Consider the following 19,597-nt stretch of genomic DNA (forward strand, 5'->3'; position numbering starts at 1 on the left):
ATAACCTAATTTAAAAATGGCAAAGGAACTGAATAGACATTCCTTCAAAGAATATATACAAATGAGCAATAAACACGTAAGAAGATGCTCAGCACCGTTAGTTATAGGGAAATGCAAATCAAAACCACAGTAAACTACCACTTCATATCCACTAGGGTGGCTAAATAAAAAAGACAGACAATAACAAATGTTGGTGAGAATGTGGGAAATTAGAACCCTCATGCATTACTGGTGGGATGGTAAAATGGTGCAGCCTGTTAGGTCCTCAAAATGCTAAATATAGAGTTAACCATATGAGTTAGCAATTCCACTTCTACTTATATATCCAAGAGAATTGAAAACATACATCCACACAAAACCTTGTACATGAATGTTCATAGCAGCATTATTCATGGTAGCCAGAAGGTGGAAACAAACCAAATGCCCATCTGCTGCTGAATGGATAAACAAAGTGTGGTCCATCCATACAATGTAATACCATCCAGCCTTGGAAGGAATGAAGTACTGACACGTGCTACAACATGGATGAACCTCAAAACCATTATGTTAAGTAAAAGCAGCCAGTCGCAAAAGGCTACCTATTATATGATTGTGTTTATGTGAAATGTCCAGAGTAGACAAATCCATTGAGAGTGAAAGTAGTTAGTGGTTGCCTGGGGCTGGGAGAGCAGTAAAGAGAGAGGGGAAAATGGGGAGTGATGGTTAACAGGTATGAGATTTCTCTATGGGAGAATGAAAATGTAGAATCAGGGAAAACATCAGATACCTAAAGTGTTGCGGGACTTGAACTGGTAACACCTTCCCAAAGGACCATTTGATAATTCTGGAAAAGAATCTTACCTTAGTACCAGTAACTCAACTTCTAAAAATTTATTCTAATGAAATAATGAGAAACTTCTCAAATATTCACGTGCAAGAATGTTTGTTTGAAGTATTTTTAATCACAAAAAAGGTGGAAAAGATAGAATTTTCAAGCAACAGGAGATTAATTGAACATATTATGGCACATCTATATAATTTTATATATTAAATTCAACATTTTAAAAGAATATTTAATCACCTAAAAATGCATGATGTTATTTTATGCTAATAAAAATTAGATTATGAAAGATCATGCTCAGTATGATCTAAATTTTTTGTTTATTCTATTTTGTATTTCTCTTTGGGATGGGTTGGAGTATATACAACACTAAACTCTTAAGCTAATATTATTTGTGTGAACATGTTATGGTTGTCCGATAAACTTTAAGGGATTTCTAATTCTCTTAAAGAGAGTCCCTCACTGTATGTAAGATTCAAGTTACAGTGGGCTTCTCAATAGCGCACTGTTGACATTTTGGGCCCGGGACTTTTGTTGTAGTGGGAGGACAGAGGGTGTGGGGCTGCTTTGAGCATTGCAACATGTTTAGCAGCATCCCTGGCCTCTACCCACTCTGTGCCAGTGGTACACCCCACCATGACAGCAAAAAGAAGTCTTCAGGTATTGCCAGATGACCCTGGGGGCAAAATTGTCCCCAGCTTATAATCACTGAGTTAAAGGAGCCATTTTATAAAGGAAGAAAATTCTGGGTTGTTTCAAAATGAGATTTGTCTATTGTGAAGTTCTACCTGTTTTCTCAGACCTGTGCTTGCTGGTTTTGCAACCAGGGTAAACGCCATTCCATCAGGAAAGCAACTCAGATGGCGACTTAGCAAAACAGCTCTTGATTCTCATTTTAATTTCTATGTAAATTGCATGAATCTTCACATTTTTGTTTGAATGTTTACAGCATTGATTGTTTCTGTTGCATCTGATTATAATGTTGGTTGTTCCCTGCTTCGTACAGCTCGCTCTGCCGTGACGGGAAGCTGTGTCAATGACGGCGTGCACATTATCAGGGGTTACAGCTTAGCTTCCACACCCTTCGCCACTGTGTGTGGCGATGAGAGCCTGTCTCCTGTCTCCATCTCTGGTCCAATGCTGCTTAACTTCTACTCTAACGCACATACCACGGACTTTGGATTCAAGTTTTCCTACAGGATAACCTGTGAGTCACAGTAATGGTGTAGTTTGGAATTTTGTTTCTTTTCTTGAGCAATTTCCATAAGAAGTTTTAATTGTGATTCATGCATCACCAACTGGAAGATTCAGAGACTTTATGGGAAAAAATTATCAATTAGGTGCATGGTGCAAAAACACTTCAACATTTTTCTCTTTTGAAAAATGGGGAGGCCCTTTTTCATAAACTTTGGCTGGAACTACTCTTTGAAAATCAAGTGGAGAATTAAGATTTATTTTGATGATTAAAGTTAAAATGAACGTTTCTGCTATCTTTAGTGTTTGTACATCGTAAAGGTGGCTTTTGGGCCCAGATTATCCAGATGCCTTTTCATTTCCCCAAGTCGCTTTGCTAATGTGAAAAGCAAAATTTTATAAATTTAGAAAAAATATAAGAGAATGTCTTTATGATCTTCTGGTAGGAAGAGGTTTTTTTTAACAATATGCAAAAAGCACAAGCCTTAAAGGAAAAGGGAAAGGTTGATGTATTCAACTACGTTATAATTTGCAGCCTCTCCATATCAAGGCAAAGTGACAAGACAAGTCACAGGCTGGGCAAAGACCTTTGTAGCTACCAGAACCTTTTCATTCTTTATAGACAATTTGATCTATTTCACTTGAAAATCATAAGGCCATATTTTCCTATTTTGAGTAGTCTTTTCCCCTCCTGCAATGAACTTGGTTGGCCAGTTAGCTGATAGCATTGATCCTACATCATCCATCTCAACTTCAGAGAAATGGGCACACACATCTCGCAGAATCTTTGGTTTGCTTTGTCTTTGCTTGACCAAACCCACTGCTAAAGGTAGAAAGTTAAATTATCTTTCAAGTAAATTGCTATTCCCATCCACAGAGAAGATTGAAAATGTTTGTTTACTCCTGAAAAAGGCCTTCACAATTCATTGGCATTCACAATTCATCCACTGCTACCTGAGTCCTGACCCCCATTTGTGAAGTCTGAGTGTGTGTGGTCTTGTACGTCTGTTGGCACAAACAGAATACAACCGAGCAACCAACATCCCCTCCCTCAATTGTCCTGTTGAATAAAGGGAGGGATTAGTGTGTTTTATTCTTTCGGCACAACTGGTGTTTTGGAGAGTTACATCCCTGCTTGATGTCCTTTTCCTCTTTAATCCTCATTTTCCTAAGACATTGTGTGCAAGTTCACTATGTCTACTAGGAGAGTCTCATTTAAAGAGTATTTTGATGTTAAGATTTCAAGTCCTGACAGTGTGCAAATTTGGGAGTTATTTAGGCATTGATAAGCTTTCAGAGACCACTCAGTCGTGTACCAGATGCAATAGAATAAGGCTATGTAAATCTAAAACTGAATTCACTACAGATGAACTCAGGGGTCTGAGCGCGTGAATACTTATGGGCTTATAGAGAATAGCCTTCCCCACAATGTGGGCTCAGTGGAGGCAAAGCTAACAAACAAACTAATAAGTAACCTTAATAATCTTAAGTGGCCACCACAATTTATCATTCCTATGAGATTTAAATGGAATATGTCCATAGATAATATATAAACCATAGAAATATCATCAGAATATACTAACCCCATTATTATTTTAGAATCATAAAATAAAATAAACCTTTCTCACTGCAATGAGAGTAGGGCACTGTCTGTCATTAGATGGCAGAATCTGATCCTCCTTATATGTAAGACCAAGCAAACATAGCAATAACTTTATATTTTTTGTAATGGGCTTTATATTTTTAGCGCTCTTGTTTTATTGACTGATGGCAATAACTAAGGGCTCTGGACTGTTGATTGCTAGAGTCAGACAGGGGAGTGGGCCTCTCTCATGCTTGTTGAGGACCAATAATACAGATTTGGGCAAGAAGAGTCCTTAACAGTCTCACAACTAAGTAGAAATACATAGGACCCGAGAGTTATGCATTTGAGTCCACAGAGGGAACTGAACTTGAACATCTCAAAAATGATTTCCAATACTCCACCTTATAACAGTCTCTCTTTGACAGAGGAGACTTGAATCTATATTATTGAGGATTTCTAGATAGGAGTCCTTCCTGGGTTCATATGCCACAGCATCTCTTGGATTCTGCACACCTTTTCTAAACTTCCAGTTATTACTATAATCCTTCTGAATCTGTCTGTTAAAAATAGAGAAAGGACACTTACACCCCAATACATGAAATGTTCATTTTCGTTGCTTTCACTCTGGCCATTCATTTGACTCAGACTTACTCTGTTCCAAGCTGTACCGTAAAACATTCTTCCCTGCTTCTCTTCCCTTCCTGTCTCTTCCCCCCACCTCCGTGGAAACATCAGAATTATTTTTAAATACAATGAAGGGAAGTTTAAATTTCTTTAAGACAAATAACTATTATCTCTCAGGGAAAAAAGTACAAGAGTAAAGAATATCTTAAAATTATTTTTCCAGTCTATGAGCAATAACTGTTCTCCGCATCTGCTCCTGTCCTCTGTTACAGCCTGTGGTGGTGTGTTCAACTTCTCCACGGGAACCATCAAGAGCCCTGCCTATTCATACTCAGACTACCCCAACAATATGTACTGTCTGTATAGCATCACCGTGAGAGATGACAGAGTGGTTCAGCTCAAGTACGTAAGACAAATGTACCTCCTTAGGAAAATCCTTTCAGCTCTATTTACAGCAAAGATATTCCTTTAAAGATGGACAGCACTGATTCTCGTCAGAGGTATATACGGGAATCTAGAGGGAGGGAGAGTGAGGTTCTTGGTTGGTAGTATAAACCTGGGGAATGGGCCTCCTACCCTCCACACAAGCCAGTAGTAATTAAGGGGGAAAGGCAGGCACTCCACCAATTAAACCCCTTGTTAGAAGTTTCCAGCAGTTTCAAAGGAGAGTCATATAATGGGGTGTAAAGTTATTTACCTATCTTGAAATCAAAGGCTGTAGGGAAGGCAAGAGAAGGCAGTTTCCATTTGCTGGGCACTTATTATACACAAGGAACTTTAATGAACACTTCCCATAATCCTCTTATTTAATTCTTAAAATAGTCACATGAGATTTGTATTATTATTTTCATTTTACTGATCAGAAAACTGAGGTTCACAAGGGTCAAATCATTTTCCCAAAGTGATACAGTACTCAAGGAAGAGTCAAAATCCAAATCCATATCAGATTTCCTCCCAAAACCATGTCCTTAATATTTCCCTATGCTGGAGCCGGCCCCGTGGCCGAGTGGTTAAGTTCCCGCGATCCACTTCAGTGGCCTGGGGTTTCACTGGTTCAGACCCTTGGCGTGGACATGGCACCACACATCAAGCTGTGCTGAGGCGGCATCTCACATAGCACAACCAGAAGGACCTACAGTTGGAATATAGAACTAGGCACTAGGGGGGCTTTGGCGAGAAGAAGGAAAAAAAATAAGAAGATTGGCAACAGATATTAGCTCAGGGCCAATCTTAAAAAAAAAAAAAAATTACCTATGCTATCTCTCAAAGGGTAAATTTTCTAACTACTTCAGAAATTTATTTTCTTTGACTATCAGAACACCTCTAAACTGGAGCTACACGCCATATGTTCCCTCATCAGTAAAATTCTCCCCTAGTCCTGCTGACTGCCAGCAACACTGATTAAGGGCACGCCACCTCCAGTTCCCCAGGGTGATACACTTCAAAATTGCTTTCGTCTAAGATGACATGTTTCTAACTCTTGTGTTTCAGTATGTGGTGGGAAACTCTGAAAGTTGGCAGAGTTCACGGCAATGTAGAATTTTTTATGGAAGCTTGGTGGGCTAGGACCACTCCTCCGTCCCTTCGTCTTATATGTCTGTGATCATGTTCTGCCCTAAAAATCATAGACTCTCTGCCATTTACCTCAAGAGGCCTCATATATCAAATGGGTCCTCGGGCTGTGAGACAGGTCTGGTCGAGCCTGATTTGGTTCCTGTATCAGATGGTATGTGGGCTATGGGCTGGACCTTGAAGAAAACTGCAGATCCCATCTGGGACTGTTTGTAAGGAAGCTGATGCATCAGGGCCAAAAAGTCCTTTAAATCCTGGGACTAAAAGAATAAACAAAGACTGCCAGATAGCCAGGAGCAGGAGGGGTGTGAAAGGATCACCTGCCCAGAATGGAAGTGTAAGTGGTGGTTCTTGTCGTTTGCCATTGTGGCACAATATTTGCTTCTTACATGTCTAGGATTATAGTTGATATGTGTGTGTGTGTTTGTGTATTTTTTTTCTTCTGTTTCTTGCCTGGGCCCCAGGGTTCACCATAGTCAAACATCACATCAGCTTCTTTGGAAAATTATTTATTATGCTCTTTCTAAGAACCTACATTCTATGAAACAGACACCATGCTAGGTGCTGCAGAAGTTGCAGACGTTAGTAAAACATCGATCCTACCAAGACTCTCAAAATATGCTGGCCTCATAAGGTTTTCTGTCAATGGGACTTTCCAGATATGTTCTGTGCTGTCCTGGAAAAATGATTCAAAATAAAAAACTGAAACAGCTCTGAGCCCTCTTGGAAATTCAAATCTTTATCATTCTTTGTGGATTCATGTTGTGGAAGATAAATGTCTGAACACGAATATAGTGTTTGGGGAAATTATCTAGCTATTATTCTGCCCTCATCTTTTACAAGAATGTTAAATGTTACGTGTGGTTAAAGGAAATAAATAATTTTTTATCTTGTTTTTCATAATCAGTCTAAAAAGATTCAACCAATCAAAACCTTTTTGAAAAATATTAACTGATCCTTTTTTTCTTAAGGCTCTTAAAAGGAAGTATTTTCATATTAGATATTTTCAAATTATTCTGTTATATATTATTTATTACAGCTGCTAGCAAAAAAAAAACATGAAAAAGAAGACCTCCAAAAATGAGGACAGGATATCAAATAATTTAAACAGATTAAAAAAAATAAACTCACCATAAAATCTCAAAGATAAACCATGTAGGAAGCCTTACTTGTTTGGGAACTCTGGGAATAGTTACTTGAAATGACAAAGTGTAAAACCTAGATTAAAATACTGTGTTAGGCCGTGAAAGAAAAATTAGGTTTATATCTGTTAGGATAGGTTAAAAATGGTGACAAACAACTCGTAGGCACAGCACTTTAACTCAACGAGTTTATTTCTCACTCACGTGAGTACAGTCACACGCCATATAACGGTGTTTCGGATAACGACGGACTGTATATGTGATGGTGGTCCCAGAAGGTTAGTACCATAGAGCTTAGATGTGTAGTTGGCTATGCCATTTAGATTTGTGTAAGTGCGCTCTATGGTGTTTGCATAATTATGAAATCGCTTAACGGTGCATTTCTCAGAATGTATCCCTGTCGTTAAGTGATGTATGACTGTATGTCCAGTGTGGCCCAGCAAGGAGGCTCTGCTTCTCATGGTCACTCAGTAGCCCAGGCTGATGGAAACTTCGTTTCTACATTAGCTTCCATGATCATCACTGCAGTGGGAAGGTAATGTGGCAAGTTGAGTAATAGTTTTTAAAACTTCTTCCAGAAAGACATACACATCACTCCTACTTATGTTTCCATGGTCAAAGCCAGTCTTATGGCCATGTCAAACCTCAGAGTGTACATGGAAGTGAAGCCCTAGCAAGTGTCAGGAAGGCGGAGAGCTGGGGGGTGTGGTGAAGTGCCAGTGACTACCACAGTGGTCTTAAATGTACCCTTCAGGTTATGGCAATCCAAAGAAACCCAAGAGAGTTTAGTTCGCTCTTTTCTCTCACCGATTTTTATATTTTTTATCTCTTTTATGAGGAATAACTTAATTCTTATTCCTGGATTTCAAAATAATAATAAGATCACTTTTTTTTTGAGCGTCTACTCTCTGCCAGATACCATAGTCTGATTTTTACATACTGTTGCACTTAACCTTACTATAAACTCCACTTTAAAAGAGGGATATGGAGACTGTGAGAATGAGAAGGGAGCTGTGATTCTGAAACCAGCATTTCTTCTGCTCTATCATGTTAGCATGCTTCCCATAAGTAAAAACTTGGATAATAGTACCACTTGATTGCACAAAAATACCATATTTTTAATGAGACTGGAAAACTAAAGTGTTGCTGAAATGATAAATAAAAACAGTTGAACCTGTCAAAACTTAATCTCAAGTAGACTTAATATGTCCGTGACTATACACTCCTGGAAGTTGAGGATGTATCTTACTCATCTTATTGTCCCCCACAATACTTTCTGACATATTGTAGTCACTCAAAAAAGGTTGACTCAACTTTTGAACTGATAAGTAAAATGGTATGTTGTTTCTAATATTTCCTATGAAGGAAAGCTTGGATGTTCTGCTTTTAGCCTTTGTATTGTCTTTTTTTTTTTTTTTACAATAACTAAAGTTATGATTTAATGGAAATCCAAATGGAGAATATCAGTATTAACAAGATTCATTTCACAGGTTCAGTGATTTTGACGTGGTTCCCTCCACTTTCTGCTCCCAAGACTACCTGGCAATTCATGATGGTTCTAACATCAGTGATTCTCTTCTTGGCAAATTCTGTGGTTCCAAACTTCCAGCAAATGTTAAGAGCAGCAATAATAGTATGCTCCTGGTGTTCAAGACAGATTCATTTCAAACAGCAAGAGGTTGGAAGGTATCTTTCCAGCAGACACTGGGTAAGAATTTTGGACGTGTAAATCTATTTTTCATGACTGTTATTTTTCTGCTTTATTTCATTTTTTTCACCTTACTAAAGTTGCTTTCCATTTAAGTTTAGAGGAACATGTCATGTAAAGTTTTGGTTTTAAAAATTACATGTGATGTATTTCGATTTCTTTGTAAAAAAGCACTCAACAAATGTACCTCTCTAGTATACAAAGGTAAAGTCTGTCTACACAACCATCTCAAATGAGACCTGAGCTTCATTTTATCACACATGGGAATGGAGGAAGTTGAGCCTAAAGGCAGGCAAGGGCCAGATCAAGAAGGAAGGCTTCCTAGTCTGTGTTGACTTTTTCCTTAAAATGGTGAAGAGCCTTAGAGAATTTTAAGGGAAGACTGTGTGACTTGACTTCTTGACTTTCCAGACTTGACTTCTGGAAAGATCATAGTGGTAGCGGGGTGGAGGAAGGCTTGGGGGACCCTAAGACCTGAGAAGGAAGAAGCTTCTCACAGAATTCTGGGCAGGACATGTTGAAAGCTCAGACTAACATAGTGGGGATGAAAATAGAAGGAAGAGTAGAAATCTCAGAGATATTCAGAAGGTAGAGTACTCTGGAACTGCAGGGTTTGGAACTTGATGATGCATTACATGAGGACATGCGTTGAGGATGATTTCTTACAAGTCATTTGTTGGATTATGGTGCCTTAGGAGGCTAAGATTTAGGGAAGAAATATTGTAGATTTGGAGCATTTTGGATTGAGGGGGCTGTGAGATACCTAGAGAAATATAGGAGGAAGTTGAACCTTGAAAAGCAATTTGGGCTGGAGATAGCGATCTGGGAGTTATCTAGAAGTGAAAAGAAAAGCTAGGTGTGAAGATAAATTGAAAATAGCATCCCAGTTTATTCCCACTGCATGTGAGAGATAATTATCTCCGCAAAATTAACTCAGAACTTCGAATCATTTAAAATATAAGTTAGTCAATCAGTACTCTGTTTAATCTATACTCGTAGCATCAGTGGCACAGTCTAAGATAATTTGTATTTGACTCTAGAAAGTGTTTCGGTTCTTCCAGTTGAACTGAGATGTGATTAGTGTTCTGAAATCAAACAGCTCACCAAACAAATCACATACTCTCTGAAGACTCAGATAAACCTGGAAAGTTTTCTACAATAAGACTCCTGAGAGCCAGGCCTGATGGCGTCATTGTTAAAGTTCAGCACACTCTGCTTCGGCAGCCCTGGGTTCAGCTCCTGGTTGCGAAACCACACCACTCGTCTGTCAGTAGCTATGCTGTGGCAGCAGCTCATGTAGAAGAGCCAGAAGGATTTACAATTACTATGTACTGGGGCTTTGGGGAGGAAAAAAGAAAGAGAGAGGAAGGTTGGCAACAGATGTTAGCTCAGGGCGAATCTTTCCAAGTGAAAAAATGTGCTCTTCTTAAAAAGAAAAAAATCCTGACTCCCTGTTCAAACTCTTCCTTTCTCTTCTCTCCATGCTGTGGATAACCTTCATCCCTCTCATACAAAGCAGAGCTTACCTTAAACTTCTTTGCGCTTGGCGTGTTATTTTTTTGTGCATTTCTAGAGGGAAGCAATTAGACATTTGTGTTTTGAGGGCTTCACAGTAAACTGCAGGTGCCATGACAAATTGTGTCAGAAAATAACTTTGCCGGCTACCCCACTTAGCTGTATCAACAATAACTTGAAGCGAATCTCACGGGCAGACACACAGTATTGACTTAATAGAATTGCCTGAGTAAAGTGGCATCCAAAACACAGAAGGCTAGTTTGAAAGAAAAATTAATTTTCCTTTGGAGATTTTTTGCACAAAAGCGCTCCTATATTCTTGCCTGTAGCACAGAATTTAGAATCAAATGGCATTTGCTCTTGCTACTTGCCTTCAAGTTGTTTGTCTGTTCCTTAATGTATTCTCACATCACCATTGAAATAATCTTAAAACACTTCACACAGTTGTCATCTGCATAAGCTGCCCAAGTTAGCCCGTGTTCCCTCACCTTGATAAATCACTATGCTTTTCTGAACTACATAGAAGACATTTTTGGACTTCTTGTGATTTTACTGAGCTGAGGTAGCGCAGAAGGAAAGGCCGTACTCTGTCAGAGGCCCTGTTCATCCATGAGCATTGGACGCTTTCGGTCAACTACTGTCTTCCTCGGGTCACGGTTAGAGAGAAGGTTTAAGTGCGGAGAGCGGAAATGGTATTTCAGTACTTGCCGGCGTGGGGCTGTCTTTGCGTTTCACCACGATGCCTTTTACCTCTTCTTCCATCTGCATAAACACCATCAGCTACTTGGAAATATTTAGAAGTGATTTTAAGTAATTTTTAATGGTAATTTCTTACTGAAAACCTAAGTGTTATAATTTTGTATTGTATGCTGTTGCAGAGCTTTTCAGACCACACATATAAGTTTACTGATCATTCTGTGTAAACTTTTAATTTTGTTTTGTTTGTTTGTTTTTATTGTTTGTGGTGAGGGAAAGAGGAGGAACAGTAAGAATAGATCGAATTCTAGGGTTTATAGAATCTTTAGTATCAGATCTGGATAAAAAGCTTACACTTGGCCAATAGATTGCAACTTTCACCTTCATTTCATACATTTCAAACTACCCTGAATTCGCTGTATAGACAGGGAAAGCAGCTGTGTGGACTTTCATTTCCAAGGCTGTCTGTTCAACCTGGAAAACAGTATCTTCACAGAGTAAATAACCCATGTAAAGAAGAGACCATTTAATCTGCGACAGCTCAGTTTAGTTATCTTGATTAAAACACTAGAGTTTTGCAAATTTGCTGTTTAGATTATACACTTGGCAACATTTTATATACATCTACTTTAATTTTTTAAAAGTCAGTAAAGAGCTGGTCTACGTAATTATGGAAAGGTTAGGTAAACTTCTCGTGCATTTGTTATATTTGCATTGTTAATAGGTCAGAGCAGATTTGGGGGAAATATTCCCTAGTTTGTTGCTAATTACTAAGTATGTAGTGACATTGCATCTCTTCCTTTCTTGGAACTCCTGCTGTGAGGGCCCACCTGCATGGGATATAAGGTAAGGGAAAGCAGTGCAGGCTCTTCCCAGGAGCTGAGCTCTACCTGCAATGTCAATCCGCCTTCCGGGTTCCCCCAGGCGCTCCAGCACTACATGGATAACTGATCCTAAATGACCGATAACCAGCAAAGTGATCAGAATGGGCCTTGGGGATCTGAGGAACCCTGAAATTATCTGCAAATCTGAGCATTTTTCTTGAGGGACTGCATAGCTTTCATCTGATTGTCAATGGTGTCTGTGATCCCATAAAGTTTAAAAAGCCATCAATCCTGTGGATTTGGCTGAAATGGGCATGCTCCATAGTGCAAAATTGACACTTATCAGGACCTTTTATTCTATTAACTTCTGCCAGTTGAGTTTCTGCCCCTCCTTCACCACCAGGGTCTTTGTCCATGACTGTGCTTGTCTAAAACACTCATGAAGCGTTTCAGACTTGCAAATGTGTTTTCGAACAATCAGATCCCCAGTTGCTTCTTACTCTGCTGGTCTTGTGCTGGGAGCTGCTTAATCAGTCTATTCATGACATGCACATGACATCAGAAACCAGACTTGTAGATGCAGGACTAGATCAGGGATTAAAAATACGTTTATTTACTGTGAAGTTCCGTAGTCATTTCATTTGTTTTCTTAAGTAATATATTCCACAACAGTTTAGCAAAATGTCAGGTCAAAAACTGAACTTGGCCCCATTAGGTATGAGGTTTGTAGGCATTTGGATCAGTGAGTTGCCAAAGAGAGAGTGAAGAGTTACCCCTTGAGGATGACATGTCCTAGAAGGACTAAGCTGTCACCCTGGAGAAGGTGGCAATATCAGGGACAAGGAGATAACAGTAGCTAAATGTTCACTTCACCTAGGGCTGTAAATCCTGGACACGCAGCTAAAGCTCTTGGCTCCCTGTTGCCCACAGCCCACTTGCTGAAAATGAGGGCCCCTCTCAGTCTTCCTTCATCCGGGGTATTTGCTGTGTAGAGAACGAGTCAGGTGGCATTAGGTGAGATTCACAGACCTTTGCTATGAGATAAAGGCAAAAATACCAAAGCATATGTTTAACAAGGACAAAGTGAATCATGGTCCACAAAGGTGGAAGCACACCCACATGGGAGAGCTGTAGACCAGGAAGCAGGTGGCCATGACTCTTATTGCTGCACTATGTCATCGGCTGGTGAGATGCTTTAGGAAAGTCCTATAACATTTCTGAGCTCAAGTTTTATCCACTAAAAAAGACCCATTTGACCTATTGCCACTTTCTGTCTTTTAAGAATTTGATGGGGATGACGTAGATAAGTCCTGTGAAGTACATTAGATGTCAAAGAGAAAGATGGTTTACATTAGAAAGTGATATTGGAGTCCGGGATTTCTGTCGGACTCCATGACCCACCCCACCTTATCTCCAAAGTGGAAGAGGGGGTGACAGGGGTCATTATTACCAACAGGATCACTCTATGGTGCAATGATTTCTTATTCTTTTTTACTCACTTTGCACTGAAATCTAACCAGCAAACCCTAAAGTACATTTTATAACTAAAATCTGAAACCAAAAGCTAAATTCTAGTTAAATTCTAAGGCCTTGCAGAGGCCTACCACATAACTGTTACTCCATCAGTATTGGCTGTATGAGTGAATTAAAGAATGAGTAAATTATGCCTACTTCATAACTACATTATATATAATATATATGATATACATTATGTGTAGATTCATCTCATTCTCAAAAGGCATCATGGTTCAAATAGTTCAGCTACTGTTCAGGGTAGTAACTCAGATCACTTTCATCCTTAGAGAATTGGGAATACAGCATCAGACTCAACATTTGCGTCATGTGAGTCTGGTCTCTGGATTTTTACCTGCTGTCTTAACTTCGGGAAAATGTCTCTCCAACATACTGAGGTAGGACAGGTGGCAGACAGGTGGCAGACAGGTGGCAGTGGTGGGAAGAAGTCGAGGGAGTTGAATGGGGTTTATGTAAGAGGGAATAAGGAAAGAAGGGAAAGGAGACAGAGAAAGCTGATGAGACTCTGGGACCCCAAAGATGGAAAATATGGTCACAAGAAAAGAGAAAAATATAACAACAAGTCAAATTCAGACTTCGGCTTCTAGTTATTTTTAAGTTTGACGGTTTTGGTGCTAAGTTTGATCTTTAAGAGGCATTCTAAAATTCTGTAGCTAAACAATAGAAGAACAAACTTAAGAACATTCAGTGACACTAAATACCAATGTGTTTATGTCTCTGTGCTTCTTAGCAGCCTGGTATAAACTGCCAAACCACATTACTTTTAAGAGTACAAGTGCAGTAAGATAGTTGAGTTCTAACTTGAATAATTTCATAAATCTCTACTCAAATAACATTCTGGTTAGCAATAATGGGGGTATTACTCGAAAGCAATGTTGTTTGTCTGTTCTCTTAATGTCATTTGCTCCCTCTGATGGAGTCTGAAAATCAGATGAGCTGAAATTGCAAACCCATTTGCAGAAAACTAGACTAAGCTTATTTCCGCCCTTTTTAAGCCTTGTAACTTTCCCTGGTGATTGGACTTCCCTTGGGAGATGATGCCAAAGACAAGGTTATCTGAAGTTTATTCTTTGTGGGTTTTATTGAAAAGGGTTTTTTGCTGAGCTGAGAATGTGGGAATATGATAAAGAAGCCAATAAATGCTTAGTTCACCAAAACCTTACGAAAGCAAGTAGACGGGAGCAAAATTCCAGATCAGCAAAAGGAAAGGAAAGGCTTTTATTAAAGTATATTCCAGCATCAGAGTCTGTGCCCCCCCAGAATGACCACATTGCTGCTCCTGGTCTTGAAGAGGAGGGCTGTCGCTGGAAAATAGAACCAGATGGTATTGTGGAGACCAAGCTGAGTGATAAAAGTGAGTTAACGGTAAATTATAAGATAGCACTTTGAAAACCGCTCAAGTGAACAAGAGCTGGGAAGCAATTATTCTTCATAACTTAAGCCACACCTCAAAATGCAACCCAGTTTTGTCTCAGATAACTGGACGTTTTGGGTTAATTATTTATACCCGTAGATTCTCTGTAATGATCAGTCTCCTTACTCAGATTGGCCCAGCTTTGATGTAGTGTTCTCAGTAGCGTAAAAGCAAACTATGTCTGGTCAACAATAAACATTTTAACAAATTCTTTGGTTGTAAACCAATTGTTTAGAAGCAAACATTAGTAGGGTTGTGGGACTGTTTTCTTCTCTTTGTTCTGATACATGAAAAAATCCGTTAATTGGTGTGGTAGCTTTATGTTCTCCTCACTCCCAAGGGGAGACTTGTCATAAAATCCCAGTGCATAATGATAGTGACCGCCTGTCACTGAGCCTCCACCCTAGGGCTTTACCTGGGTTCTCTCGTCTCATCCTCACAACGACCCAGGAGACAGGCATCACCCCACTTTACAAAGGAGAAAATAAGAAGTCCAGAGACTAAGTAATTTATCTGTGGTCAAAGCTGAGCTTTGAACCAGGTAGCACTGTCTTCCAAATTCATTGTTTTCCTAATCAGTCCTCATCACCTCTGTGGCCATCTGTCAACATCCCCAGGGACGAAGAAAGAGGCTGGGGCTGAGCTTTCTGAAAGGCAAGTCCTTGAAGATAGGACTGACTGACTTTTCTTACTCTTTGGGGTAGACGCCGCTATTTTTCTTCACTTTCATCTTTTTGACACTGCCTGTTTCTAGAAGCAGCATTCCAAATTGTACCTTGTCCCAAATAGTGTATTTGGTTATATCCTATTACTACATAAATATTGCACATAACTAGAGCAGTCACTGTTTCCTCCTGTGCTTAAGGAAAGGAAGAAAAATATTTTAAAAAATATACTATTTATGAATAGTATAATATAGTATAACTATGTACTTATATTTATAATATATATTTTTCTTATAATTTTGTATTATAAAATAGTTGTGTTTATTATATGCTTTATTATTTATAATATAAATATTATATAATATGTATATATTTATATAAATATATGGTATATATTTTATGATATGCAAAATATTTACATATTTTTATAGTAATTATATTGTAAATAATATTTACATTTATAAATCATATATATGTATATGTAATATATGCATATATTTTATATACATATATGTATATTATGATTGAAAATTATAATATAATACATAAATATAGTATATTATATACAATGTATATATTTACAGTAAAAGCCCATAAGACAAAGTCATATCTCTCTTATCAGCTTTCATGACATAATGGTAAAGAATTAGCACAGTTGTGTGGAATATAATTGCATTTCAGTATAAGGGCAATAAATCTCTATATAACAAAAAAACTCTAGCCCCAAATTATGGCCTCCAGTTTAGTAAATTCCTTACTACAGGATTCTAACAAAATAAAACAATTTGGACATTTATTTTTATGATGTAGTCCTGATTAGTATTCTTATCATATAGTTTAGTTTACAAATTGGGGAACTAAGTCGCAAAGAAATTAAGTGACTTCCAAGGTCCCTTAGCAAGTCTTGAGCAGAACTGGGAGGGTGATGCCTGTCTCCACTAAATAGTACGGCCACCGGAGTAAGAAACGGTGGAACATCAATAACACAACGCACAGCCTAAAATAGCAACAAAACAACACAACAATTCCGTGTCCTTGTTTAAACTATTACTAAAAAGCTATTGGATATTTGGTCTGGTTTTATGAATTCCACATCTTTCATATTGCAACCTATTTTATGACTACTAAATAGTACATTGCTATTAATCCTGAGCTCTCAAAACAGCGTTTTCAAATTTTTGGTAACTTTCAATTTTGTAATTGTCAATGTTAAGTAAATAAAATTATGCTTCTTTTAAATTGTGTTGTTGCACATTAATGTATCCAGAATTTTACAAATGATTGAATATTCTCTGCCTGCTGAAATCTAATACTCGGAGATTCAATTTTCGTGAGTAACAGACCTAACATCATTTATCATTGCAAATTTTCAGCTAAAGAAGCATTTTCCTACTCAAAAATACCCCTTCGGCAGTGTTTTAAATCTTTTGGTGATATTTTTGGTCATCTGCTAGTGTTTTCTTTACAATCAAAAAACCATAAAAGTCAACTAAATTACCTTTAAAAACAGATTAATACATGGGACCAAAAAGTCACTTTGTTAAAAAAATTTTACATATATATATACATACATATGCACACATACATAATGTGCTTATAATATATTAAAACTTTATAAATCAAGAAATATGTTTAATTTCAAGAATTCCCATTATAAACTTAGACTAGAAAGCAAAGATCCATCTAATAAGAACCATTTATATTCTCTATTCATTCCTTCATTGTTTATTCAATAATATTCACTAGCTACTTACTATGCAGCAATGAGCTTTCCTCTGGGGATACAAAGATGAATTCAACAAAGTCCCTATTCTTGAGAAGTTCACTCAAGTAGAAGAGTCAGCAAATACTTGTGAATTCGGTATGATAAATGCTTTTTTGACAGAAGCATGTGCAGAGGACAGTGGAGGCAGAAAAGGGGTCTGCGGTACTTTGATGTTGAGTAAAGAGACCTCAGGATTGTGAGAGAAAGCATCACAGAGAATTTGAATGCTGAATTATTGTGTGATGGTTAAGAGGGTAAGATCTGGAGCTTGACTTCCTAGGTGCAAACCCATTTCTTATACATCCCAACTAGTTTGACCTTGGACTTACTTATCCTCTCTCTGTCTTGATTTTCTCATCTGTAAAATGGGCACACTAATAGTAACGACCTCATAGGGCTGTGGTGAAGATTGAACTAAAATATTCCTTGGCATTCGCTTAGCATGCAATAAATTTTAGCTGTAAATAGTATTAACTTGGGTGGATGAGAAGGCATTCATTGGGAAAGCAGACCTTCTATGGAGAAGATAAAGCATGTATGCAGTTGCAGATGCATCCCAATTCAGAGGCTCCAGACAGACCTGCACATTGTCTGGTAACACCTTGGGGTATAAGGTGGAGAACAATAGAAGCTGAGGCAGGAGAGAGAAGCAGGGGCCAGTCGTGGAGGGCCCTGTATGGTATGTCATTGTTTTGAGCTGGAGAGTACTATGACCTAATTAGATTTGATTTAGAATATAGAAAGCACCTTCCAGCTCCTGTGAGGATGATGTTTTGAAGTAGGAGCAGCATTTTAGGCAGGGAAAAATTAGGGAAGTATCACAATCATTTAGCCAGGAGGTGATGAGAGCAGTGGCAATGTCAAAATAAAGAAAGGAGCTGAAAGGAGAAATACGTAGGAAGTAGAATCAATAGGACACAGCAGTCTTTGAACAAGGTGGTGAGGGAACAGGAACAAATGATGATCCTAAGGTTCTCAGAGAGTGTCTTGTGATACCTCTATCCAAATATAAAATTACCTGGAGAGGGCCAGGTTTTGTAGGAGAAAATAACAATTTTTGGTTTGGTATGGAGAAGTTGATGTCTTTAAGACTTCCACCTAGAAATCCATCAGATATGAGAATGAGAAGCTCAGTAGAATGGTCTGGCCTAGAGTTTTGTTCTTTGTACTATGGGGCAATGTAATGTGGCACATATACATTTAAAACTATTCTATCTCCCTGGGGAATTGACTTGTGTCAACCTGCAGTATCCTTTTTTAACGCTTCTTGTCTTGATATCGACTTTCTCTGATTTCGAACAGCTTCCCCAGCTTCCATTCAGTTCGTGTTTGCGTGGTATAGTTTTCAACGTCTCTACTTTCAACTTTTCTCTAGCCCAAAAAATATATTTGGGCTTTGTTTTGCTTTGTCTTTCAGCTGAAGAATTAAATGTGTTTATGTGAAATAAAATTACTAACATTATTTGATTTTAATAGAACACTGTGATAGTCAGATCCTGTTTGTCCCACATGTTCTTATATTTCTTTCACTATCCTTTCTTCCTGTTTTTGAATTGATTGGTTTTTATTATTCTCTTTTTAGAATCATTACTTACACTTTCTGTTCCTCTTCTTTTAGTAGCTACTTTACACGTTACAGTATTTATCCTTGACGCATTAGAATCTAATTTTAAGTTAGTCCTTTCACCACTTCATGATAAGTGCACGGACCTTCAAACTTTTTAAATGCATTTACCCACTTCCTGTCTTTTGTGCTATTAATGTCAATTATTTTAATTCTACATGTATTTTAAGTACATAAAACATTTTTATAGTTTTGTTCAATTAGGAATTATGTATTTTTACCATTGTTGGTTTTTTCTTCCTGAATTTCCGTACTTCCATATGGGATCGATTTCTTTGTGAAGAAATCCCTTTAGTGTTTTTTTTATTCATTGCAAATTGTCTGGTAAAAACCTTTCTTGGTTTTTGTTTTTCAAAAAAAACCACTTTCTTTTGTCTTAACTTTTGTGGGATGTGTTCTCTAGTTTGAATTCTGTTTTGGCATTTGTTTTCATTCAGCGCTTCAAGATGCTACTCCGTTGTCATCTGGATTCTATCGTTTTGATTGGAAAGTCCCTGTAGAGTACTTTCTGTGCTATCTATACTTTAGGATCCTCAACTCTGGTCATCCCATTGTAGAGTGCTGTCCTCTACAATCAACTCTCACTCTGTATGTGTTTTAATTTTAGCCATTCCAATAGGCATGTATTAATATCTCATTGTGGTTTTAATTTGCGTTTTTCTAGAAGTGAACAATTTTCATGTGCTTTTTTGTCATATGTAACTCTTCTTTGGTGAAATATCTGTTCATATCTTTTGCCTATTTTCTAATTGGATTACTTGTTTTTCTGCTGTTGGGTTTTAAGAAGTCTTTATGTATTCTCAATAGTAGTCCTTTTTTGGGTATGTGGTTTGCAAATATTTTCTCCCAGTCCATAGCTTATCTTTATGTCTTTTTAAAAGGGCCTTTCATAGAAAAAAGCTTTTACTTTTCATAA

General features: G+C 37.9%; 1 protein-coding gene across 1 annotated transcript in view; it reads left to right on the plus strand.

Annotated features, from left to right (window-relative positions):
* Positions 1–19,597, plus strand: part of CUBN (cubilin) — a 256,083-nt gene that overhangs the window by 207,082 nt on the left and 29,404 nt on the right. The window contains exons 57-59 of the mRNA XM_046679623.1: positions 1,827–2,027; positions 4,496–4,625; positions 8,428–8,645. Coding sequence (XP_046535579.1) covers positions 1,827–2,027; positions 4,496–4,625; positions 8,428–8,645 — 549 coding nt within the window. The remainder of the gene's footprint in view (positions 1–1,826; positions 2,028–4,495; positions 4,626–8,427; positions 8,646–19,597) is intronic.

Source organism: Equus quagga, chromosome 12, assembly GCF_021613505.1.
Source record: "Equus quagga isolate Etosha38 chromosome 12, UCLA_HA_Equagga_1.0, whole genome shotgun sequence".
Taxonomy (NCBI): domain Eukaryota; kingdom Metazoa; phylum Chordata; class Mammalia; order Perissodactyla; family Equidae; genus Equus; species Equus quagga.